This window comes from Rhineura floridana, chromosome 18 (genome assembly GCF_030035675.1).
Source record: "Rhineura floridana isolate rRhiFlo1 chromosome 18, rRhiFlo1.hap2, whole genome shotgun sequence".
Classification (NCBI taxonomy): domain Eukaryota; kingdom Metazoa; phylum Chordata; class Lepidosauria; order Squamata; family Rhineuridae; genus Rhineura; species Rhineura floridana.
The window spans coordinates 13,627,281-13,654,119 of record NC_084497.1 but is presented as its reverse complement, the minus strand read 5'-3'; the positions used below and the strand labels follow the sequence as shown (position 1 = coordinate 13,654,119).

At 48.5% G+C, this 26,839-nt stretch overlaps 2 protein-coding genes across 7 annotated transcripts in view; both read right to left on the bottom strand.

Moving 5' to 3' along the window:
• Nucleotides 1-1,205: 1,205 nt before the first annotated feature.
• TNFRSF25 (TNF receptor superfamily member 25) lies at nucleotides 1,206-26,784 on the bottom strand. The gene is made up of 8 exons (XM_061601871.1): nucleotides 26,711-26,784; nucleotides 26,329-26,361; nucleotides 12,047-12,150; nucleotides 9,642-9,812; nucleotides 8,608-8,689; nucleotides 4,905-4,948; nucleotides 3,473-3,592; nucleotides 1,206-1,595 (listed from the first exon to the last, which is right to left on the bottom strand). Exons 1-8 carry the CDS (start codon nucleotides 26,782-26,784, stop codon nucleotides 1,210-1,212), a joined length of 1,014 nt encoding a protein of 337 aa, XP_061457855.1. The 3' UTR covers nucleotides 1,206-1,209.
• The window catches only part of PLEKHG5 (pleckstrin homology and RhoGEF domain containing G5), a 98,648-nt gene continuing 96,037 nt past the window's right edge, over nucleotides 24,229-26,839 (bottom strand). For all 6 annotated transcript variants that reach the window (XM_061600765.1, XM_061600766.1, XM_061600764.1 and 3 more), the window contains one exon: nucleotides 24,229-26,798. In XM_061600765.1, the coding sequence (XP_061456749.1) occupies nucleotides 26,789-26,798 (10 nt within the window). In that variant the 3' untranslated portion in view covers nucleotides 24,229-26,788. The remainder of the gene's footprint in view (nucleotides 26,799-26,839) is intronic.

Below are 26,839 nucleotides of genomic sequence, written 5' to 3'. Positions count from 1 at the left end.
GGGCTATCAAAATCATTTTACAAATGGGGAATTGTGGCCAAGCAAACATGTGACTCACCCAAAGCTAAGCAATATGAGCACGTTTTGGCCCAGATTTGCACTCTGTAATCTTATGCTAATTTAAGTTGCTATCATATTGTAAGTTGCTAAGTATTTCCATCACACAAAGATTTGGGACTGGAGATCCCATTGACGTTGGTGCTTGAAACAGGCCCAGAGCACCCCAAATTTTCTCAGAGCAGTGGTGTTCTAGGAAAGGTCTTTCACACACCCATGCTGTTTGCTTCTCCGGTCCACATGGCCTCCCCTGGAGTTCCTACCAGGCCTGGAGAAGGGGAATAGAGATGCAGCTGAACCCCTGTATTACTCCATTCCCTGGGTTAATAAGAGGTTTTTGCAGGAGAGGGAATATTTAAATCAAGGGTGGGCAGAAGATTGAATGGAATTTACTGGACAATCACCGAATGATGCCCAGATCAGCAAGGGGCCCTGCCTCACCTTTTTAACAATAGCAACAAAAAGGTCTCCTTCCACTAAATTAGGCTGTTCCAATCCCTCATCTGTAATAACTCAAATCCATCCTTGTGCCCATGCAGGCCATCCCAGAGCATTTCCCATGGGGCCACCATTTTGCACCTGGCTCCAGTTGGGGCTAAGAGTGTGGCGGACCTTAAGGCTCTAGTAAAACATGACAAAGACTTCCTGATTTAGATCAAGCAGATGGCGTGGGTTAAACGCCCCTCTCCCAGGACCACTAGTCGAATGTGGAGCTCCGGGGGCTGTCCTGACCATTTTAAAAGAGTGGTGAGTGTTCTGCAATCCTCACCTGTGGCTTAGCCATCAAATAGCGAGGATTTGAATACAGGCCACTCCAGGCTGTCCACTGAAGCCCTTCATGCATGACGGGGGTAGGGGGAATGCTTTCAAAGTATACACCTTTTAAAAAAATAATGTGTGAATGCGATGAGCGTTCATGTATCAAAGATGTAAACCCACCAGAGTGCCAGTTCAGGGTGCAGTTGCCCTTCAGGGTGCAAATTGGTCACCAGCAGGCCTCCAGTTGTGGTGGCCCCTTCCTTAGGGTTGGATTCCCCTGCTGGTCCCATCAAGGTTGCCCCTGGGCTTTTTCCAAGAGCAGGTCTGTCTGGGGGAGAGATGGGGGGAGGAAATGGTGTAGCCCAGGTCTCTCTCGCCCCACCAGCCTTGGTCTCAGGGGCCATGGTGCCAATTGTTGGGGTGAAGCTGCTCCATGAGCTCCTGGGCACAGCCCCCCAGCTGCATGCTCTCCAGGACAGCAAAGATGGCGTCTGTCGATGGACCCTGCTGCTGGCACCAGCGCTTCAGCATCTCGTACTGCTGCTCCCGGAACTGAGAGTGTTCTAGTTCCACCAACTCGATCTCGCCGTCGCGCAGGCCCAGGCCCCGCACAAACTCTTTCCAGCGGCGAACAGGCACAGTGTCGATCACAGCATACATGTTTCTGCCTTGCTGCAGTGAACTGTGGCATGGGGGTGCTCTGTCCAGCAGCCTGACTGTCTCAACGAGGGAGGCAGGGGGCTCTGAAAGTGGAAGGTGAGGGGCTAGCTCCATCGTGCCTGCAAAAACAAGACCTGGCTTACTAGCAGCAAGGCTCCGTCTGTGTTCTCCAGATGCAGCTAAAGACATAAAAGGCACTCAGGTCCTACTCTTTGACTGATGGGAGAATTAGTCCCCTCCTTCAAATTAGGGAAGGGGCTAAAATTCTATACCCAAATGTTTAAGGCACACCAGGAAAGATGCAGACATTTGCTGCACACGTAGTCAAGAGACCTGGATTTCTCAGAAAGTCTGAGAACATTACATTTTTACATTTAAAAATCAAAACTTGGGTCATGAGGTTTATCTCATGAGATGCCAGAACTTTTGCACTGAGCAGCAAAAAGCAGAGGAATTATGTAAAAGTTCTACTTGCATGCACACAAATGCTAATTCTCTGCTCAGTCAAATCAAATTCTGCAACCTGAATTACTAGGCCAATCACATCAGCTTGTTAATTGTGCATCTCTCTCGCCACCCCTTAAACACCAGTGCAGGGCAAGGGCCTACCCAGCCCTTTGGGTCAGGGGGCCAGCCTAAGATATTTTGCTGACACTGAGACAGAACAGCAATGGTTCCTGTCCTGACATGTCCTGTTCCTGTCCATCCTGACAGCCCCCCCCCCAAAAAAAAGCCAAGGTGCATAATATTATTGAAGCCAGCCAAATGGTTTTGGCATCAGAGGCCAAAAACCCCCCACAAGCACCCTTCCTGGCGATAAAAATATAACAACAATTTTAATTGTTAACATTTTGCTGCCCTTTCACAATACCTAAAAATCTACTGGCTCACTCTGCTGAATGGTAGGTTGTCGGGGCGAAGATTGGTCATTCTACATCAAAGAAATTATAGGTTTGAAAGATAAGGAAGCAGAGATCCGTTTCATTTGGACAGGATTGTCAGAACAGAGTGGAAGCAGTTATCTAAAGAGGAGCTGAATGTTGGTGCAGAACTAAGGGAGAGAGAGCTGTTGGAACAATTCAAACAGCCCACGATTCAAATTTTGCCTTTTCCATGACCTCCCTAGCTGGATTTAGACAAGTCTTTCATCCTCAGTTCCTCATCAGCAAAACGGGCATAATTATAACAGCCTGCCTTACAGTGCCAGTATATGGATGATTAGCATTTGTGACTGGGCCCTCCATCTGAAGCACTGTGGTCAGTGCTGAGTGTTCCTGTTCCTGGAGGTTCCTGTATGTGCTATGTGTGAAGGGGATGATACTTCCCAGTGGGGCCCTCTCCTACTCAGGACTGGCCCAAGACATTTTGCTGCTTGAAGCAGAGGGCATGATTGCACCCTCGCCCCATTCCCTGGGCAGAAGCCGGCCAGTTGAATCTTACAAGTACATGAAAGGTTGTCACACAGAGGAGGGCCGGGATCTCTTCTCAATCATCCCAGAGTGCAGGACACAGAATAATGGGCTCAAGTTGCAGGAAGCCAGATTTCGACTGGATATCAGGAAAAACTTCCTAACTGTTAGAGCCATACGACAATAGAACCAATTACCTAGAGAGGTAGTGGGCTCTCCGACACTGGAGGCCTTCAAGAGGCAGCTGGACAACCATTTGTCGGGAATGCTTTGATTTGGATTTCTGCATTGAGCAGGGGGGTGGACTTGATGGCCTTATGGGCCCCTTCCAACTCTACTATTCTATGATTCTATGATACCTCGCAATGGCAATGGGACATTGTCCTAAAAGCAATTGAGGGCAGCTGGCTAGTTTTGGTAGGGGACAAATGGCAGGCTTGTAGCTCTGCTGTCCAACAGAGGTAATGGCCAGGGGACTCAGGAGGAACAATTCTGATCTGCAGCCGCTGCCCCCTCACCACTCTACTTGAGGACCAGTCCCATTTCTACCTTAGGATTACTGTTTCAAAAGAAATTGGAGGATTTACCTTTGTGGAGGTCTGGAAGGCTGGGAGAATTCTCCTCAGCAGGTGACCTGAGTCTCCTCCTCATACAGTACACAGCGAAGACTCCTGACAGCAGCAACAGGAATCCGCAGAAACCTATCGCTAAGTCATGCAAGAGAAGGCCAAAGAGTGATGCAAAGGCCCTGCTCATCAGATCCCCCAGTCCCCCACACCTGGTCTTGGATGCATTGGCCAAACTCCCCCAACATCCCCACCCCACCATTGCATAACCACAGGGCATGGTCGCATAACAAAGAGCCCTGCTGGGTCAGCTCAATGGCCCATCTAGGGCAGCATCCCAATCCCCACAGCAGGCCAACCAGATGCATCCAGAAAGCAGAGCAGAAAGGCAATGGCCCTCCCCTCAGTTGTGCTCTCCAGGAACAGAAATTCAGCGGCAGCCGGACCCACAAACAGAAATGAGGGGAAATTTCAATTCAGTTCACATTTAAAGCTGAATCTATCAGATTTGCACTTTCCAAAACACTTATCCAAATTTTGCAGTGTAGTTCTTCAACCAATGTGTAAAAAAAAATGCATACTTTAGGTAAAAATGAACGTGAAACTGGATATATTAGTGAAGAATAACATATCAAAATGCATTACATTTGGAGAAATTGCTTGCAAAGATGTATACATTGGTCAAAATGGCATACAAAATGTTTTTACTAGGAGAAATTAGCACCAAAATGCCAAAGAATTTTCCTGATGATTTTGGAAATGGAGAACTGAAGATTGGAAAAAATGCAAAACCAATGCAACTAAAATTGACAGATCCTTTCATCCCTACACGGAGGTCTCATTTGTCATGGATAATAGCCATTGATCAATGTTATCCTCCATAAATTTATCTAACACCCCCCCTTTAAAATGCCATCTAAGCTAGTAGCCATCACCATAAAATAATTACCATTTTGGTTGCCCACCCCTGGCCCTTTTCCAGCTCTACAATATCCTTTATAGCAGAGTCGACATCAACAGTCAGCACGGTCGGGCATCTGCTGACAGCCAACCCCAAGTAGAGGGCCAACTGGCAAGGGCTGGGGGTCCTGTTGCAGTGAGCAGGAAGACTCATTGAGGAAGGGGGCTTATGGAGGGTGCCTTGTCTAAGGGGGTCTCCCATACTTAGGAGGTGACACTGCTTATTGCACAGACAGGGGCTGGCCCCTGAACTGGCACATAGAGGGGGGAGGTGGATGCCTAAACGTAATCTGACTGTTGCCTTTGTATAAGGGCAAAAGTACTCAAGGAGGGCACCAAATAGGGCTGGTGTGAGGTGTGTCCCAGGAGCCAGACAGAGTGGTCTGGGGTGCCACATCTGGCCCTCAACCCTGAGATTACCCACCCCTCCAATAAATGTTAAACTGAGCTCATAACCCAAGGAGCCACGTATTCCAGAATTGTCGAGACATACCAAATTTACAGTCCTTGCCACAGATGTCAGTTTCAGGACTCTCACTAGAAGACAAAAAGAGCATGTCATTTAGGTAAAATAGCTCCAGGGTGAGCTAGGGGGACCTTGCCGTTGCTGCATTCCTGCTGCTGGGCAGAAAGAGAGAGGCAGAGGCCTCTGGAGGGAAGCAGAGGGAAGCCTTGCTGTGAATTGACCTCTGGTGCCAGGGCTGACGTCTTCCCTGGGGGTCCATGTGGTCGGTCCCCCTACAGCACTGCCATCCTCTTCTGCCACCACTTAGCTCCGCCCCCTTCCCCCCAGCAGATTTGGGACCCCCTGAGCACCCTTACTGATATTGCACAACTGACTTATCTGCCCCAGGGATGGAAGTTGTCGTGTGTGCCCCCAAAAATGAGCTCCTGGCTCTCAGTGAACGAATTGGTTCCAGTGGGGACCAAGGAAACTGACCTACAGAAGCAGAGAAATATGTAGGTGAGGCCTCAGGAATGTGCTAGAAGAATCCCACTCCCAGGCTGAGGGCCCACCTGCTGTCATGCAGAATTAAGATCTCAGAGAGTCTTTGTGTGTGTACTGCCTTCAAGTTGATTTCGACTTATGGCGACCCTATGAATAGGATTTTCATGAGGCTGAGAGGTAGTGACTGGCCCAAGGTCACCCAGTGAGCTTCATGGCTATGTGGGGATTCAAACCCTGATCTCCCAGGTCGTAGTCCAACACATTAACCACTACGCCACATTGGCTCTCCAGAGAGTCTGACAAAGGGGAAAAAACTCTTTTGAAGGGCCCGTTCCTTGGGTGATTAGCTGATACGGAGAGATCCCTTTGTGAAGGAAATGTGGACCACATCGTGACTTGCCTGCTTGGGGTGAAGGTGGTGGATATCTCAGGCCGTGTAGAGAGTACAGGGAAAGTACGTGAACTCAGCACCAACAATGTTGAGAGGTATGGTGGTCTCGTCCTGGAAGAAAAAAACAAGTTTCTGGGCAGGATGTTGAAAAGAAGAACCTTCACTAAGTTGCACTTGAAGAAATGACAACTGCTGCATGCATGGGGGCAACTAGGCAGGCAGGCAGGGCAGAGACGTGTCAGTGCATGGGCTTCAATGCAGTGACTTCTGCGACCTGCAAAGTGCCTTGTACCAGCTTCACCTGGTATGCCCGTTCCTGGGCAGCGATAGCCTGGCTACAGTGGCACATACATGGGTAACCTCAAGACTCAACATGGTAATGCACTTTACGTGGGTCTGCCCTTGTATCTGATCTGGACGCTTCTGCTGGTACAGAGTGTAGTGGCCAGACTGCTCACAGGAGCAGGCTTCTGGCAACATGTTTCCCTGCTGCCGAGAGACCTGCACCAGTTTGCTGGTTTACCGATCTGCTATTGGGCCAGGTTCAAGTTTCTTGTATTAACTCACAAAGCCCTAAATAACTTGGGTCCAACGTCCCTTAAGGACTACCTGATTCCTTTTGCTCTGCCTTGATCACCAAGATCTTCTGATTGGGCATCTTTGGTGGTCCCACATGCCCCTGAGGTTTGGCTGGCCTTTACCAGGGGCTGAACCTTTAATGTGGCAGGTTCTGCCCTATGGAACTCCTTGCCAATAGGAGTTATCCCTCCTTTTTTTAAAAAAAGACATTTCTAAAGAAAACCTGTATTATTCAGACAAGCCTTTCAATTCTGAGATTCTTTGCCAAGCAGTTCTTATGGATGTGTTTAATGTTTAATTTGTAATTCTGTGTTTTGAGTCTGTGATATTTTACAAGAAAGTACAGTTTATAAATATTTTGAATAAATAAATAAAGTAAATGGATGAGAAATTATTGGTGTCAGGAGAAAGGATTTAGACTTGGAACGGGGCATCTTTAGACAAGCTGATCTCCCTCAAAAGGGACAGGCTCCACTAGAACTGCAGATCACAGGCTGTTGGTGCTTAACACCAAGGAATGAGTATTGGGAATAATAGTAGGCAACGTCGCATGCTGCCACTAGGGCTCAGGGTTATGCAAGCTTTAGTACAATTAAAGGGAGAAGTGCTGTGTATGGCAAGACCCAGGGAAGCTCTATGGTTTGCTATGATGTAGCTTCCTGTTTGATTGTTGCTTTGCCCTCCCCTTTTTCTTGCTGAGCTGCCTTTTGAATTCTCCATTACCACATGGAAAGCAAGGTGTGGGGCTGCTTGCCAGAAGCTGATAACTATGGGCTGAAAGTAACGTCCGTTTCTTCTTTCTGCTTTCTTAAGCTGTGTCTGTATCACTGTATACATGAAGTGTTCATGAGTGAACTATTTTTATATAGGTTGAACTCCAACGCCCATCAGCTCAAGCCAGCACGACTGATGGTCATGGATGATGGCAGTTGTAGTACTAAACCATGGAGGTCACCCAGTTCAGGAAGGCCGCTGTAAACATTCCAAGTCATCCAAATGGGCCCATGAGTGCAGAGTAGGACATGACAATAGGCCATGGGGATGGAGGAATGCCAGAGACATTTGGAGAGGGGCACAAAAGTGTAGATGCTTATATGCCAACATTAGAAGCCCCAGAGCCAAGAGGAGGGAACTGGAGAAGATAGAGGAATAGAGAATCTGTAGGATTACAAATTTGTAGGATTATTTGTAGGAGTACAAACTCAACACAAAGGCCAACGAAGGTTTCGTTTGGGGTTGTGTTGAGCTATATGTCAAAGAGAGCTTAAGGGTCCCTGAGAACAGGATCAAAATATTTATTTATTAGCATTTATTTGTCACTTTAAAAAAAAAGCACCTCAAAGCAAGTTACAAAATAAGTTAGTACTGGGATATACTGTCACCCCTTGACCAAAATACTGAAAAGTTTGGAACATCTGATTCTCCTCTAACTCTCACTGCCCATCTCCATTGGCACCACCAGGACAGTGTCAGCCTTACTGGTTTATTCCCTAAACACCCTGACTGCTGATAATTTAAGAGTCAAGAGGATAGTTCACCAAAAGAACGTATTTGAAAAGACTGGATCACCTTAACAATTGGTGATCAAACAGGCCTAAATGTGTAGCATTGATGGGCAGGCGCCACTGACTTGGATGTGCACGGTGGACAAGGGGCTACTTCCACACTGTCGCAATCATACACCAGCAAATCCAGGTGGATCTTGCACTCTTGTGTTGGATTTGCCTTGAGTTGGCATCCAGGCAAACCCACTTCCAAAAAGAACCAAACCCTGGACTTTTTGCATAAGGAAAGTGGTTGGAAACACAACAGAACGTGTGGGATAACAATCACTTGATGCAACGCAACCAAATCAGAATGAAAACTCAAAGAGCAGATGTTGTATAATGTCCATGCAAACAAATGCCCAGTAAAAGTTTGTCTGGAAGAGACCAAGATGTGTCCACTCTGTGCTCCGAGATTCAACTTCTAGAGATCCTGTGGGGTTGGAGCTGAACCTTAAAGAATGGCACTGCCAGCAAATCTCACAATATTTCAACAAAGGAATCAGGTAACTGGGCCTGATGCTAATAAAAAGGGACCACTAGAGTGTACTCCATGCCATATCTTGGTGAGGGCATTTCAATAAAAGATAACTGGAAAATGAAAGATTGGTTTTCTCTTGTAAGGAAGAAGGCTGCACCTCTTGGGGAGCCTTTAGCCAGAGTGAAAAACAGCCGCCAACATTCACCCCTCCCTCAGAACTTGCCAAGTCAAGAATGACAGAGAAGATCTCACATTGGGCACAGCTGGCAGCTTGATCCAGACCAGCAGAAGTTGGGCTGGCAACCCACACAAAGAGCATCCTTCTCTTTTGAGCCTGCAAGAGAGAGAAGCCCCTTAGCAATGGGGCAAAATAACTGCCCATTTTTGTCACTAGCTTGTCACTACTAGGGGTGGATGGATCCATCAATTGTGGTTTCTCTCAGTTCCCTGTTTTTCCACTCTTAAGTTCAGATTTCATGTTTTTGCATCAGTTTGCCATTTTTTAAAAAAAGTCCTCACCACAAAATTCTTGAGCATTTTAGGACACATTTATTTAATATGCACATTTTTGCAAGCAATTTCCCCTAATAAAATGTATTTTTGCATGTCGTTTTCACATGTACATAATACATTTTATGTACACTTTCCCCTAATGTATGCATTTTTGTATATGTTTTTTGGTTGGGGAACTGCATTGCAAAATTCAGAAAGTGAATTTTGGAGGATCACTGCATTTCAGTTTGCATATTGTGTTGGGAAGTGTGAATTAAGTTGCTTCACATTTTAATGTGAACCAAACCAAATTTCTTCCCCAGCCAGCCCTACCCCAATGGCCCCAAGAGCCAAGACCAGGGCAAGCTAAGAATGGCTGGGGAACTTTCAGCTCTTATGAAGGTGGGATGAAATCTGTCTTAATGACATCAGTCTCTGATTTTCATCACCAGCATGATGAATGTGCTTTCCTGTGTCAGGCAGCAGGCAGAATGCCAATGAAAACTGTACTCTGCCTGGCTGGCTGCCTCCACTAAGCCTCTGAGCAAGGGGGCAGGTGATTCCATGTTGACTTTGAACTGTCCAAATGCATCTGATGCCCAGAGGCAGCAGAAACACCCAACACCAGCAAAGTAAGTGGGAGGAGGCAAGGCCAGAGCGTGACATAACAGCAGCGATGAAGCAGGCAGTTCTGCTGTGAAGAGAGCTGCCTTCAGCTATCAGGAGACTCAATTTATGTCTTATTTGGGAATTATTCACTCAAAAGCTGATACCAAGCACCTTGGGATACTCACAATTCTGCTGTGTTTGCTGATTCAGAGATGAACAGTCTTTGCATTTCTCGCATTTGAAGTTCTCCCCGTTCTGAGAATTGGGCTCCTTCACCTGGAAGTGGCCAGCCATACACCCACACTCTGTGTCTTCATCAGGTGTGCAGTCCCTCACCGTCTTCAGCTTATATTGTTCTGGATTAAACATTTTACTTTTACTGCATAGTCAATCAAGCATCTTTGGGGGTTTGATTCAGGAAGCGTAAGAAGAGAATCTTGAACCAGTGGACTCCTCCTCTTCCATGCTTCATTCATGTAGGGTGCAAAGCCTCCCTCTGCCTAACTCCCCAGATTCTCACCATCACAATATTTGCACCGCTCACAGCACTCCGTCCTGGAGCCTGTGCATGTCCGCAGCCAAAATCCACCTGCAAAGCAAACGCATCCAATTGTACATTTTATAAAGCCATAAACCATTTCAGAAGTGAACAGCTTGGGTACCTCAAGAAAATCAATCATGTGCCACAAGAAATAAATTCAGGTTAAAGCTGAAATTTCCAGTGAGCCTTCACTCACCAAGGATGTAGCCACGTGGCTCCTTCAAGCTTTTCCTAGAATGTCCAGCTTTCACTTTTTTTACATGCCAAGTCCTTGGCTCTTTTATTGAGGTGATACAAGTTTGCAGGTTGTTTTTCTACTCAAGAGATGCACTAATGTTAAGCATATCAGATTGCCTGCACTTACATCATGGCTGTGACTGAAAAGCAGAGAGGGGGCCTCAGAAGGTGCATTGAGGATTATTTGTTGACTCAGTGCAATCCTCTCCAACACAGCACTGAGGAAAATGGACATGCACTTGCAATATCCCTTTTCCTTTTCTAAAATCACTCTCCAAGGACTCCCATCACTGCTCCTGCAGCCTTCCTCCCCCCTGTGCTGGAGCCAAAACAGGTTAAATGTCTGCAATTTAACGTCTTAATTGCATGGGGAGCTTACCTGTACAGAGCAGGCTCCCTGTGCAGTTGAGAACCCTTGGACAGGGCCAATGTGTTGGTCCCAGCAGACTTGTTCCTGCTTTCCACCTCATCCAATGGTAAGTCACATACAAAGGGGAAGGATGACTGGTGTTTTCGGAAGCCAAGGTGCTAGGGGCATCCTTAACATGGCAGCGAGGCTGAGCTCCTTAGTAACAACGTGACTATTCACCTTTCCACCAGGATTGAGTCTTTGCGAATCAAACATCTAGAAACCAGATGAGGCTTGTGTGCTTTTAATGCAAGAGGGGCTCAGTACAGCCCGCTAGCAGTGTTAGACTGCCGCTCCCATCATCCCTGATTGTTGGCAATGCTGGCTAAGGCTGATGGGACTTGGAGTCCATAATGGGCCACTCCGGCTTCAGTGAAGTGTTAATCTGTCTTGCCATTTTGTTGAAAGCTACTTTTAAGGTGCCTTTGGTGGGGGAAATGAATTATAAATGTAAACATAGGATACATAAAATCTAACTTAATAGAGCTGCTTTAGGACTGGATGCCAGCAGCCTCCTAATTCATAACAAGTTCTGAAATTTTGAAAATGATAATCTTTAGGTGACACAAACAATGCTTTCAGTGGAATCCTGTGCATGCCTACTCACAAGAAAGTCCCACTATGTTTCATGGGTTTACAGTACTCAAAGGCATTTGAAGGACTGCAGATTTGTGTATACTTTTGCAGTAACTGAATGGGGCAATGTATTCTATAAGATGGAGCAAACTGACCATATGAGGAGGTTCAGCCTAAACCAATCGCACTGATCTGTCAGGTAAATTTCTTCTAAATACAACAAGATGGCAAATGAGGGCAACGAGGTTTGGACATGAATTCAAGCTGGGAGATCCTGCCTGCCCCAGATCAGGGTTGGTCCAATAATGAAGCTGAATAAGGCCATTAGGTGGTGCAGCAAATTGGTCCCCACGCCCCCAGGCCCTTCACTCACTTCATTATTAGCCTGGGCAGACAGCGACAGGGTGGGGCTGAGCTTTTTGCTGCTGCCCCTCCTTCAGCTCCTCCCAGACTTGCCTTCCTCGGAGAAAGGGCCAAGGGGGCTTCAGAGCAAGGCCTTCTGGGCAAGGCTGCCAGGAGAGGGCCAGAGATGCCACCATGGCTAGAAAGACTCTTTTCAACTTAGCAAGACGGTCTTCCCCAGAGCAAATGAGGCCAGACAGGGCAGAGCCCGAAGCCAATTCTGCCCAATGCAATAGCAAATAATGCAGAGAAAATGTGAGGGGGGAGGAGGAGGAGGAATATGGGCAGCAGGGGGTGGGGGTAGGATGGGGGCAGGGTAGAAGAATTGCTGCCTGCTGCAGGCAGCACAAGCCACCAGATCCAGGAGAAATCCAAGTCAAACGGAACACTCTCCTTCCCTGCAGAGGGAAGGCAGGCTCCCTTACCTGGGTTGCATCCTTTCGGTGTCATCGGTGGGCTTGTCTGCCTCTCCTGCCTCCGGAGCATCCCCATGACCTCACTTTTGGTCGTGTTGCCCAGAATGTGGGAACTACAGGCAGAGGTCAAGAGAGTCATCATAAAGGCCTGCAAGACGAAAGATGGAGAGGAGGAGGCGCCGCAGCCCCAGGGAGCGTGGAGAGGAGGTTGGTGGCAGCCTGACTGCGGCACAGGGATGTCAGAGGAACGGGGTGAAAATGGACGGTCAGGCAGATTTTGTTCAGCCTGCCCACCCAACTCCTGTCATCATGGCACAGACGCTTGCTGTGAATGCCTTCTGCCTTAGGTCTCTGCCATGAAAATTTTTGGTTTGTTTTTTTTAAAATGTGCACATTCTACCTAAATAAATACTTATTTACATCTTCTTTGATGTATTGCTTTTATTTTCTTCAGTAGTGTTGTCTGTTGATTTTGCATGGCAAACTTTGTGCTGAAGTTCTTTGTTCCCGGAGGCTGCAACCCTACCCATCTCTGCTCAGCAATAAGTCGCACTGAATTCAGTGGGATTCACACACAGGTGAGGTTATGATTGCAGCTTCAGCCCACTTCCTGCTGTGAATGTTAAAGACCAATGAAATGCACCAGGAGAATTAATGGGGGCCATACTCCTCCAGCTCTCTCCAGCATTGGTTATCCACCAAGGCGGCCAAGGCAGTTTCAGTGCCAAGGCCAGGCCTGATACCCAGTTAAAATGGCTCTGGAAACTCGGTCTTGCCCCAGAATGCTTGGGCTTGCACAGTCACCCCACACGTTTGTCTTGCGACAGTGAATGTCACAAGTGAAACCTGTATGATGGGAAGGAAGACTTTGCCCACCAGGTGTTGCTGATGTGTGTGTTTTTCCTCTAAGCTAGGAGTGGGGAGCCTATGGACCTCCAGATATTGCTAGACTACAACTCCCATCATCCTTGGCCATGCTGTCTAGGGCAGTTAGGAGTTGGAACCCAACCACATCTGGTTCCCCACCCCTGCCTTAAGGCTACAGGCACACTACCTCCTTAAGAAGCAACGAGGCAATTTTGTCTGGGTATGGTATGAACAAATCTGCCCCCAGCCGTACACATCTTTAAGGGTTAATTCATTTTTGTATAGTACTAACTCCATGTACACACCAGTGGGGGAAGCATGGCGGTGATGACCAAACAGTTTTGATGCTGGTGTGAAGCTGGATTCACAAAATGAAGGTTGGAGACACACTGAAACCAGTACAACTGCAAATGTGTCCATAGCCAGTGAAGTGGCTCACTGAAGTACACACTAGGTTGCCGAATCCCAACCCTAAGAGGACTCCTGTACTTTTCCAGCTCATCCTGCAACAGAAAGGAACAAGCCCGCCAGATAGGCGGCCTAGAAATAAAATTTTATTTTATTATTATTATTATCTGTGCCCTGCCCTCTGTTTTAGCTCTGCAGGATCTCAGCATAGAGCTAGTTTCAAACCACCTTGGACTGCAACCCCCTTCTGTATATGACCCCTCAAGAGCAGCCTTGCACACAAGTGGAGCTCCCATGCATTTCAACCAGGCTTGCTGGGGCAGCTCCTCCAGTGAATCATGCTCAGTCATTGCATGTTGCCTTGTGCTTCATCTTCCAGATATGTTTTCCGGTTGCTACACCTGGTAAGGCGCTGTCCCAATTCCATATTTTTGCCTTTGGGGAGTGCCTTGTTACAGCCATGTGAGCTGCCAGAGTTCTCTCTCTCTCTCTCTCTCTCTCTCGGTATAGACCCTTTTCCATGGATTGCTGGGGCAGGCTGGGAGTGGGAAGGCTGGCTACCTTTTCACCCTCTGGAGCTGGCGAGTTTATTTTGAACACCCGATGACATGAGCCCTATTCAGGCATTTGTGATGTGGGTCAAACCCTTATGCTCGGGGATGAGTGTGCTAGCCACACCCATACACACACACACCAGCCCGTTGCCATCTCCATTGCCTTCCACAAGTTAGTGGGGAGCGAGCACCAACAGTGGCAGGGGGGGCCTGTCCAGCTATGGCAGGATTCTACACTGCGGGGAGGGGGGGTGGCAATTGCAGGCAATCAGCCATGGAGAGGAAGATGGCCACGGGGAGGGGAGGCTGGCTTGAATAATATATAGACCACTTAATCAAAAACGATAAATACAGAAAAATAGTGCAATGTGTTTATGTAACATACTGACAGAATCATGCTGCATGCTGATTTCACCCAGAAGGCAAAGTGGTGAATAGGGCTACTTTGTCAGGCAGGCGTGGGAAACCTCAGGCCAAGAGGCCACATCCAATGCCTCTTGCTTGCGTAGACTGAGAGTGGAGGGGGGGCGTGTATGTAGGGAAAACTCTTGACTTTGCCATGGCTCAAATGTTGCCTCCAGCACAAAGGTAAGTCACATCTGTTGCTTCCCCATTTTGTTCCTTGGGTCCCACCCATTTTTTCTGCCTCTGGCCTTGCCCACCACTAGCATGTGGCCCCCAGAAGGTTCCCCATAAGGGAATGTGGCCCTTAGTCTGAAAAAGGCTCCCTGCTACATTCATTCGGTTTATATTCTGACTATATCAGCCAAAGGACAAAACATCTCCTTCACTCTGAAATCAGTACGGACAACAGGGCTGTGCACAGGGCTCCCATCTGCTTTGGGGCCTGATCTGAGCCAGGGTGATCCAGAGCTGCCTCAGCCAGAGCCCAAGCCAATCTGAATCTGCCTGATGCAGCTCAGCGTCGCAGATTTGGCCGGATCTAGTGCTCAGCCCTAGAAGGCAGGCTGCTCCAGAGTCAATGAGCCCAGTGTGCAGCTGACTGGGCAGCAGAGGGTCGGCTACAACTCCCACCATCATTCCTGACTGTTGGCCATGCCAGCTGGGGCTGATGGGGGCTGGAGCCCATCAACATCTGGAGGGCAGCTGGTCCCCCATCCTTGGGGTAGGACCTTCAGCAATGTGCTTCTTGGTAAGAGAAGGGGGCCAATACAAGAACGTTCCCACACTTTCATCTGGGAGGTTTTTAGAGAGTATGACGTTGCTCATTTTGCAGGTGGAGCAACAGATAGGAATCATGCTTCCTCTCGCAGCTCTGCAGTTTTGAAGGGCTGGTAATTTTTCAAAGTTTCTCGCTCTTGCCTTATCTGATATTACAGGGGAAATGCCGCCCATTGCCTGCACAGGCAGCTTTCCGTGACTCGTCCCCCGTTCAATGCTGATTAAGCCCCAGCGAAATGTCACACTGGCTGTGTGGGTGTTGCAAGGATGTTCTGATAACATTTGTGAAAGAAGCGTACCCCACAGCATGATGTGCAAAGAATGACACCGCTAGCTGCCGCATTCTCCCTCTGCCATCACCTTCACCCTTGGGCTGCATCTCTGCAGTCCAAATGAACTCCAGCAGTTGGACTCCCATAAGCAATGGTCTTGTCTACTGTAACCTGAAAAAATACCTTGAGACATTTGAGGTCAATACTAACCGTGTTCCTTCTTGGGCCACAAGAGTTTGCACTGCTGATGGGAGCTGAGCAGGCGCAGAGGGAGACAGTCCCCAAATCAGTTTTGAATCCAAGAATAGAGGAAGGGGCCACGACACAGTGGCAGAGCAGCTGCTTTGCATGTGGAAGGTCCCTGGTTCAAACCCCAAGATCTCCAAATAGGGCTGTGAAAGATCCTGCCTAAAACTCTGGAGAGCCTCTGAATGTCACTATGGGCTGTACTGAGCTAGACGGACATCCCTAGCAGAGTTTTGGAAAAAACAAGGAATCATAAATCGATTGATAGTGGGCACTCTGCACACGCTCACTAAGTAATCACAGCTAGCTCCCACACACATCAGAAACCAGGGACCGTCTGGTAGTCCTGGTCCCAAGTATATGTACTCAGAAGAGTAAGTTCTGGGGGACTTTTGCCAAGGATCGCAGCCCGGCATGTGTCGTCATCGGTTTTTTGCTCAAAGACAGAAGTGTGTGAGAGTGTGTGAATGGTAAAATTACACTTATTATTTCAATACTTATTTCTAAGAGCACCCATGAGAACATAAGAGAATCCTGCTGGATCAGCCAAAGGACCTTCAAGTCCAGCATCCTGTTCTCACAGTGGCCAACCAGGTGCCCCAGTGGGAAGCCCCCATGCAGGAGATGAGCGCTATAGTCCCCCTCTCCCCCCAGCAACTGACACTGGGAGTCATCCTGCCTTTGCTTCTGGGGTAATATACAGTCATCGTGGCTAACAGCGATTCATAGTATCAGTGGGGCAGTGGAATCCACTCCGGGTTTCACTCTGAATGGTCAAGCTTTCAGCACCTTGGACAGCTCCTTGAAAGATCAGGCTAAAACCCGGAATGGAGTCCACTGGCCAAACAACATGGAGCCACCACTGCACAGGTGAGTTTGTCTAAACCCCTTCTAAAGCCGTTCAAACCTTGTTAAGGATCTGTCCCCTCGGCTTCAACCACAGCAGCAGTTGACAGATTTAAAAATGGCATTTTAGCCCCCTCCTCAAAAAGGAAGAGTTCGATTTGCCAAGCCGTGGCTGGACTATTTGCCCATCTCAAATAGCCAGTGACAGCAAAGCTTGAGGGACATCTCAGGCGTCCATCCCCCTCAATGGTGCCCCCTTCGTAGAAGTCTCTCGCTAGGGGAATTTGGAGAGGTTGGACCAGTCTTCCACAAGCTGGTGCCTTCAAGATGTTCAACAGCCTGGGACTGCAATGGTGATGATGGGGGTTGGAGTCCAAGTGCATCTGGAGGGCACCAAGTTGGCATAGGCTGGTTTAGAGAGAATGAGCATCAACAAGCCACAAGAAAACCTCAGCACGCAGAATCTGCGCTGCAGCCTTGGGGGAGCTGCAACCACAAACTGAGATTGCTGAGAAAGAGCAAGGAGGCTACAGATGTAGCTCTCATAAAAAGAGCCTCGACCTTTCCTGGAAGCATCACTCTGCATCAGTCACCTTCCTGGAAACTCACTCTTCCCAGAAACTGCACTGCCAGGTTATGACGTTTCTGCCTGAGAAAGAAATTGAATCTCAGGGTAGAATAAGAGAATCATAATGTTTGAAGTGACCTTGGAGGTCATCTAGTCCAACCCCATGGTTCACTGCAGGGTCCGCAATGCAGGATGCAACCACAGCATCCCTGACGGATGGCCGTCCAGCCTCCTCTTAAATACCTCCAGCAAAGAGGAGTCCACCACCTCCAGAGGCAATCTCGGTTCCACTGTTGATGGCTTGCTATACCCTAGGAAATTTCTCCTAAGGTTTAGCCGAAATCTGTTTTCCTGCAGATTCCAACCATCTGGGGCAACAGAGAGCCAAGCCATTCTGCATGACAGATATCGGAAGGCTGTTATGTCTCCCTCAATATACTTCTCCAGACTAAACATTCCCGGCTCTTTCTACTGTTCTTCATAGTCGCCCTCACTGGACATGCTTCAGTTTCTCAATGTCCTCCTGGTACCCAGATTTGAACACACTACCCAATGCTGGTCCTACTTAAGGTAGACCCATTGAAATTAATAAATCTAAGTTAGTCATGCCGGTCAATGGGTCTACTCTGAGTAGGACTCAGGATTGATACAACCTGAACTGTGCAGAGCAGAGTAGGCCTCTAGCCCTGTCCCATCTCTTGCCACCACCTCTTCTCCTGTCTGCAGTTACCCTCACCTGAGGGAAAGAACATAGGTAAGCCTGATGGCCCTGACTCCTCCTGTATGTTCCCATTCCCACAGCTTTCCTCCTCCCCGTTGTGCAGGCTGAACTTCTGGGGACGGGAGCCTGATCTACTGGAAGAAGCTCCCCAAATGACTGAGAACACTGTTCTTCCAGGGTTCTAAAATCATGTGAGAAACCTACTTCAGTAGAGAAGGTTCTCTGCTGGAGAAGTTAAGATTGCACTGAGGTTGTCCCAGGCCAGCCTTTTCCAACTAGTGGGCCACCAGATGTTGTTGGACCACAATTCCCATCTTTCCTGACCATTGGCAATGCTGGCTGAAGCTGATGGGAGTTGTGGTCCAACAACACCTGATGGCCCACTAGTTGGGAAAGGCCGGTCTAGGCAATGGTCTGAAGGCACATGAGGCCACCGCAGGTCTGGGTCTGGTCGATGCCTGGATGGGAGACTGCTTGGGAACCACATGTATGCTGTCTTGAGTTCCTTGATAAAGGAACGGGAGGGAAATAAATGTAAGAAATACATAATTAGCCTTTTTAGCAGCCATAGCACATGGCTGGCTCACACTCAGTTTGTATTCAGCTGAGACACCTACAGCCTTTTCATAAGTCCTCATGTGAAGGTCCTCATGTTATATATAAGATATGCAGGACTTCACTTTTATTTCAATTGAATTTCATCTTTTTTTACACCAGCCCAGTTTCCTGCCTGTCAAGATTCTTGGTTCTGTCATCTATGCTAAAAACAACAAAGGGTCTTGTGGCATTTTAATGGCTGAGTGGTTCTGGCGTGAGCTTTCATGGACTAATGTCCATTCCAAGGACTGTGGTCCATGAAAGCTTATGCCATAATAATTTGTTAGTCAGTTGATGCAAAAGCAACGAGTCTGGTGGCATATGAAAGACTATCCTGGCTATCCCTCTGAAAACTGTCCTCTTTACCTTTCCACCCCAGCTTTTGCACATTTGATAAGCATTTCCTCAACACACTCATTCATTTATGAAATAACATCCACAATGACCTTTAGCACCCTTGTGACAGAATTCAGTTGCCCTGGAGATTTGAACTTAGCTTACATTGCTTCAAAAGCTGTAAGCCACCATGAGAAAGACTGTTTTGAATAGTGGCTAACAAATCTCTTGAATAAATACCTAAAACTCATTTTAAACAGCCAAGTGGCTTGCTTGTTCTTCTTTTCCTCTTGTGGGAGAAGACTTGGGCAAAATATATATGGAGTAGCTGGGGGGGTGAGAGAGAGAGAGAGAGAGAGCTTTCTCCTCTATTAAGAACATAAGAGCCCTGCTTTGATCACTCCAGAAATCCATCACCCAGTCCACCCAGAAGGAGGGCACTAAAGGAAGCCGTCCTCGCCTGCTGCATTGTATGTCCCTGCTAGCAACTGGTACTCAAACAGTCATAATGATATAAAAAAAATGCTTTCCTCCAGGACCACTGAGCTGTCCACATCATCTGAAAGCCACCTCAAGAGTCCTCTGCCAAAGGACAGAAGTGTCCCTCCTCCTTCAGATGCATAAATATACTTGACAGTGACCTAACCTGCCTTGATCTTTTTATGCCACCCCCAACACACACACACACATGCTGATGGGCCTGATATTTCTGCATACTGTCCGTCTCTCCCCTCCTGTCTCCTCCTCCACATCTTCAGTATTCAACTAGCCATCCTAGAAAAAAATCCCCATAACCTCAGACCAGTCCTGTAATGGTTCAGTTTGCCCTTTTCTGGTAAAACCTCCTAGATGAAGCAGGACAAGTTGTGCATCACTACAGGCGCAACCAGTGCTGACATTAATACCCCCTCAACTTCCCCTCTGAGAATGTTGATGCTGTCAAACATTTCCCATGTGAGTACAGATTTGGTATTCTGCCCTAGGCTGTAGCCTTGCTAGCTTGTTTGATAATCCAGCCCTTGTCAAAATGACCATGATCTCCAATCTCAGGGGAGGGGGGGGGGAATCAATTAAATGCATGGCCAAGTACAGATATTCTTGCCGCAATTATTCAGTCTGGAGCCTACATTGATAGATTGGCTATCATAAATATATAAACATGATGCTCTTACAGCAACATATTTGGCTCAACCTACATCAGTAAAACTCAGGCAGGCCTTTACAGCATTACGTTTCCAAACCATACCAAATGCAGTAATGGACGGCCACTATTCCCAAACACCTTGGCACCAGCGCTTTTGTATATGTGGTGCATTGGAGGTGGAAGATCTGCCCCATTACTTATTGGCCTGCCCACTGTACTCCCATCCACGAGCCAAGTACCTAAAAGACCTGCTGGCTCATCCACACTTAGTGCAGGACCATCACAAAATATATCACCTTATGTCCGATACGGACTCTTCTATAACATATAGGGTTTCGCTGTTTGCCTTGGCCGCTCAAAAGATCCGTGCAAAGCTCAAGTTAGAGACTGTAAATAATAGATGGGCGAAGTTAAGGGGTGAACATTTACCGTTATAAATTGAGTCCTGAAGGAAAGCATTACTCTCAGGACATTTTATTTTATGGTTTTATGGTTGAATGAATTTTAACACTCTCGTAATGACACGTAATGGGACGCGGGTTTTAATAGAGATAACTTGGTATCAGATTTTAAGTGTCAAACATTTTACTGTAAAACTTGTTCTGATTATGTGATGGCCTATGGCTAAGCAATAAAGTCAATACTACCGGTGGCCTACACATCACAGCTGGAGAATCTCTGCTCTGAATAGCTTAAGCACCTTACAGTCTGCCTCCTTGCACAGAATCAAGGAACTGCCTTCACATCACAAGTATTTACAAGAAGGAATGCACTGAGAATGGCTGCTAGCCCAGGACCTCCTTGTCTCTTACACACTGGCTCAGTCACCATGAACACCTGAAGAAGCCCGCCTGACTCTCCCACAATTATCTTATATTCATTTAATTTCTGCTTTTAAGTGAATTGACATCTGACAAGTACCTACAATTCTGGTATTTTGTTGTCTGCTGAAAACTTTCTTTTTGTTCTGCCAAGCATTTTTAGAGAACTGATTTGATGAATTTGGCTATTTGTTTCACATTTTATTTTATAATTTTATGAGGTTTTAATGATTTTATTGTATTCCAGCCTGATACGTTTTTATGAGATGGTTACAAATCTTATAAATAAAAACAATTCAGTGCAATTTGACATAAGGCCTAATAGAAACTGTCCCAGACTCTTCCCCCCACACCGTCCTCTCAAAGGAGCACTTTTCTCCCCGCTGCTGCAACTTCAAGTTGGAAGTCATACTGGGTGGAAAGTCTCCACTGCCAGGCACAGAATCTACCTGGTGGCACAGAAACAGGTTGCTTGGAAGTTATATACATGCAGCCCCATGTTGGAAGCACTATAACTGTTGAATGTCAGTCTACCATGGAACTGTTAAAGGCACAGAAGTCATATGGGGGCTGGGGGGCTGGCAACACGGCCAGAGACAGAATCTGCCTGTAGGCACAGGAATAGGTTGCTCAGATTGCTTGTTCCCCAAAATACCTTAAGATCTTTCTTTGAGGCCCTTTTCTATCTCCTCTTGCCAAATAGCTACAAGAAAGAGGGTCTTGTCAGTGGTGGCACCTCAGCTATAGAGTGTCCCCCCCAGAGAGGCTCACTTGGCACCCAAATCATTGTATTTCCAGCTCTAAGTGAAGACCTTTTTACTTCCCCATGCTTTTCAATCTCTTCATTTTAAAGATATTTTACAGCACAAACACATCCCCGGTTGTTTCAGTGGGCCCCCAAATTTCCCATTCTCCACATCTGTGTGACTTGGTTTGCCAACTGTTCACCACCCCCTGTAACTGTGCCTTTCTGCACCTCAAGGAGTAGGGCAAGCTGAGACAATTCTGGCCAACTGGCAAGCCCCAAGTCAGTTAAGGTAACTCGGAACATTTTGTCATTTTGCTGTCTTTCATAAAACCACCAGGCTCAATAAAGTCCGGCATAATCCCGTTCTCCCAGTAGGCAACCCGATGTCTTTGGGAAGCCTGCAAGCAGGACCTGAGTGCAACAGCCTGCTTCCCACTCATGATTCCCAGGAACCAGGCACCCACCTCTGATGCTTAGCCACCATGGTTAGCAGCCACTGATAGCCATAATCTCCTCCAATAATGTGTCTCTTTAAAGCCATCCAAGCTGGTAGCCCTCACCACATGTTGGGGTAGCAAATTCCATGGTTTAGCTATGCACTGTACAAAAAAAAGGACTTCTTTTTGTCTGCCTTGCATCTCCCACCATCATTTGGATTCATGGATGACCCGCGTTGGGGTCTAGTAGAATGGGCAGAGAGACTTCTAGTGACTTTCTCCACGCCAGTTTATACACCTCAGTCATGTCTCCCGACTCACCTTTGTGCCAACTAAAAAGCCTCAATGAATGTGACAACCTTTCCTCACAAAGCAGTTGCTCCAACCCCTGGATCACTTTCATTGCCCTTTCTTGAACCTTTTTCATCTCCACAGAACTCTTTTGGAACTGCGGCAACCAGAGCAGTGTGCAGACATGGTGGTATTATGATCTTGGCAGTTTTAATTTCAGTCCCCTTCCTAGTGACCCCCTAACATGAAATTTACCCTTTTCAACATTTGCCTACTTACCACAGCAGGGGCAAGCACCTGGCACCTCATCCTTCAGGGCTGAGATCACAAGCTCATTACGCTGGACTCCCCAGAAGAAGCATTATTGGGAGCACGGGAAATTGCCAGGACACCACGGAACATTCTGCTAAGCAAAATGCAGGCCCTGGGCAAGCAAAGCGACGAAGAAGCAGCGCAAGGCACGGGGTGCCCCGACCATTTCACCCAGCTGGTGGGTGAGAAAGAAAGGCAGACACGCACCACTCAGGCGTTTTAAGGCAAAACCACTGTGGGAGGAAGGAAATGTGCGCTTAAGAATGCACAGTTCAAAGTAATCTTTTCAAAACTGGAGGGAAATCCACGGCTGAGTGAAGCCTTAGTGATGGGAGTAGCAAGACGCAGCTGAGCAATCCCAGGTTTAAGCTCTACACCTTCTGGCTCTCTGTGCCCAGGCACCCTGACTCATCATCCAATTTAGGGCAACACATTTACGAGTTCTTTGGTCTGTAGCAAGGGGGGGAAATAAAAGGGAAACCTTTTTTTCAGGTTGAGTTTATTCGGTAAACTACAAAGGACCTTGCTGAGAAGGAATTTCCTTGAAAGACTGTGTTATGCAAATTACTGCAATACTTAGTTGGAATGACTGTACTATATTGCACAATCAAGGTTGCCCATTCCCCCCCCCGCAAGCTCTTGTGCTATTTGCAGCTGCTTCCATCAACAGTGGGAGTGTCTTTGAAAGAAAAAGGTGGCAACCTTTCCAGGACTTTTAAGCAGCTTTTAAACAAGAAACAGGGCCAAGGAACCTCAGGCCCACAGGCCTGTGGCCTGCCCAGCACACCTTTCTATCCAGACCTTCAGACTCTCCCCAGGCTACACCTCTGGCCTTGTTCCATCCCCTCCTCAAATGTCTCCTGAAAGGGGGCCAAGGCCTCACATTTGCCAAAATAGGATGGAGCAAGCACTGGTTGCTCTGCCCTGCCCTCCCCTGGCATGCGGCCCCCGGCTGGTTGCCCATGAGGAAATGTGGCCCTCGGCTGAAAAAGGCATCCCGCTCCTGCTGTGGAAAAGCACCAGGCATGGCAGTGACAGGATAAGGCCATCCCAGTGGACATCCCCCTTTACACACCTCTACCCCTGGGCCTCCGTGGCGCAGAGTGGTAAGCAGCGGTAACGCGGCTGAAGCTCTGCTCATGGCCGGAGTTCGATTCCAACGGAAGGAGGAAGTCGAATCTCCGGTAAAAGGGGTTGAGGTCCACTCAGCTTTCCATCCATGGTCAGTAAAATGAGTACCCGGCATATGCTGGGGGATAAAGAAAGGCTGGGGAAGGAACTGGCAATCCCACCCCATATATACGGTCTGCCTAGTAAATGTCGCAAGACGTCACCCTAAGAGTCAGAAACGACTCGCACTACAAGTGTGGGGACACCTTTACCTTTTTTTTACCCCTGGGCCTCTTCCTGTCACCTTCTAGTGCAGGAGAATAGCCCCTGCTGGATTTGGGCATCTCATCCCTCTTTCTCACAGTGGCCAGCTAGATGCCTCTGGGAAGCCCACAAGCAGGACACGAACACAACAGCCTTCAGTTATCTCCCCCTCCCCCCTCAGTAACTGGCACTCAGTGCATGCCACTGCCTCTGAATATGGAGGTTCTATACAGCCATAATGGCAGGAGCCATTGACAGACAGACACACTCTCCCCTTTTGTGAATTTGTCCAAATCCTTTTCAAAGCCACTTCCTGCAGCAGAGAGTTCCGTAAATGATTGTGCATTGTGGGAAAACAAAAACAAATAAGGCAAGCGGTTATTCCACACAGAACGTTTATCTCTCCACCTCCCCCCCCCCCGGCAACCAACCTCCCTTGCTGACCCTCAAAAGACAGAAAACACCAATTGGGAGATCTGGCCTGTGTTTAATGGTTCATCCATTATGCTGATGGCACGGAACAGTGACATGAGCATGAGAAGGGCAGCTACAACCGACGCATCTGCCTAATATCAGGAGGCTGCGGGCAGGCGGGGTGTGTGTGTGTCACAACTATCAGTACATGAAGTGGTATAAAAGGACCTGGCCTATGAATGCTTCCTCACCTCCCTAGTGGGAGGACACAGATAGCTGCATGGGGGGTCAGAGTGGAGCCAGATGCAACGGGGAGGGTTAAGCTTAATAAATATGCAACTTGAAAACACACATGCACAAATACACCAGCTGGCTAAATCTTTCACATGAAAACAGATGGGGGGGGGAGGTCTCTCTCTTTTTCCCCTTGCAGACTCTGCTCTCCATTGTGACACCTCCAATGCCAACAGGCTTATTACTGGTTTAACAGCCAGGAACAGCTAACAAAACTCCCCCCTCTCGCCCCCGCCTCCCAAGTAGTCGGGGTGGGAAGGGGCCGTTTTGCTGCAAGGTTTCCCAAGCATAGAATAACAGGGCAGGGCTGAGGAGTGAGGCCTGGTGAGACCCTTGCCCAGAGGCATTCGGACGCAAGTCATGGGCCTCCGATGCCCCCTGCAGATGGGGCAGGCTCTTTTGAACATGGCACCAGTCTAGGCACCCCCCTCCTCGGGCTCTCGTTTTCCCAGCTTCCTGGCTTGCGCCTGCTTCTGCCGGCTCCCAAAGTGGCCACTTGGCTCCAACCCTTCCAGCTGCCCAGACATTCCCTGTCTCCATCGCCTTGGCTCACAAGCACCCTTCTTGTTCCTACCCCAGCGCTCAGATTCCCCTGCATGTGAACAAGACTTTCCACTTCTTCTCTCCTTCTCAACATTCTGGCTCCCTCCTCGTGCAGCTCCGCAAAGCAAGGGCAAAGATGGGGGAGGGCACTTCTGCCCAGGACTCAGGGCCTTGCAACCAGTTTGGGCTATTGCCACCAAGTTGGCAGGGCTCCCATGGTATACTCAGGTCACTTTCCTGGGTGCAAGCCAAAGGCAACATCAGCCGTTTGCATGCCCTCCCCAGGAAAAGCCACGAGTTGAACAAATGATGCCCTTTGCATAATTTGATGTAAAGACACCCTTGGATGCAGCAGCACACCTTGCAAGAGATGGCAGCCATCCTGGTTATTGCATCCACAAGACAACCAATGGTACGAAGGTGAAAGCCCCCACCTCTGAACTTTCTAATTAGTACAGATCCACACGGAATTCCCCGCCCCCCAACTACACCCGGGAACCTGGCAATGCCACAAGGGCCTCCACCACTGTATGAGCTGTCTGCAGGCGCAGAAAAAGAGAGCTAGCGTCTCCATTCAGATTTTGCTTCCTTGACCTAGACATTACGCAAATGTTCAGAATCAGGCAGGCCATGTGCCAAGAGAGGGCACCCACTGTGGGCTGGAGCAGTGAGAGACACCAATCTGACCCACTGTGGGCTGGAGCAGTGAGAGACACCCATCTGACCCACTGTGGGCTGGAGCAGTGAGAGACACCCATCTGACCCACTGTGGGCTGGAGCAGTGAGAGACACCCATCTGACCCACTGTGGGCTGGAGCAGTGAGAGACACCCATCTGACCCACTGTGGGCTGGAGCAGTGAGAGACACCCATCTGACCCACTGGGCTGGCCCAAGGCATTTGTCTGCCAGCAGGTGGATCTTACTTCAATACTGGCAATGGGACAATATCCCCCACTGTACCTGAGGGCAGCAGGCTAGCTCAGGCGGCCCAGAGGGAAGTGTGGGGGTCTGCTACCCCCTCTGGCATTGACCCCGAGGCAGCTGCCTCACTCTGTCGAATAGTGGGGCCCTCCCTGCCCAGCAGCACCATGCAAAAACTCTCATTATTTTCAAGGTTTGCACAGGAGAACTTCTCTGTTAATTAGCAAGGCAGAGGGAGGAAACTGGGTTAAAAATGTCCCACGGTAGTCCTGTTAATGCCCATGTATCTGGGCACTGTACAAGATAACATTCCAAAGTGCATTGTTTTGGAAGGACAGCCCCACCCTGCCCCGCAGGTCCTTGTCAAAGGGAGTGCAGTCTGTCTGACTCTTACTCCCGCAGAGTCTGGGTGCAGCACACGAGGGTTCTGTGCAGGCAAAGAAAGGGGTTTAGGGGACAAAGTCCTGTGAAGTCCTTGCATGCGCCAACAGCCGTTGCTGGGCGCAGCGGCCTCTCGTCTCCACTGTCAGGCTGCCTCTTCCACACTCGAACCCAAGCACTGATGTGCACAGTTGCCACATGCGCACAGGCCTTGTACACACACACACACTTTGCCCACATCGCTGTGCCGGCTGCCGGGCTGCCTAGGTGTGGGCTCTGTGCTTGCGGGATGGTGTGCTTTGTCTTCGCACCCACGTCCGGTTGAGCTGGTGGCGCACCGCCAGCCACCCAAGGGGCAAGAAAGGGTTTCCAACGCCAAAGGCTTGTGGCGCTACAGAACGTAAAGACAACGTGGGACCTTCCGGCGCTGGGCGTGGCACCTCTCGCTCTGGGTTTGCACGTCCGTCATGTCTTCACACCTCCCTGCAGCAAGCAGACAAAAGAGGTCACTTAAATCGCTCGGC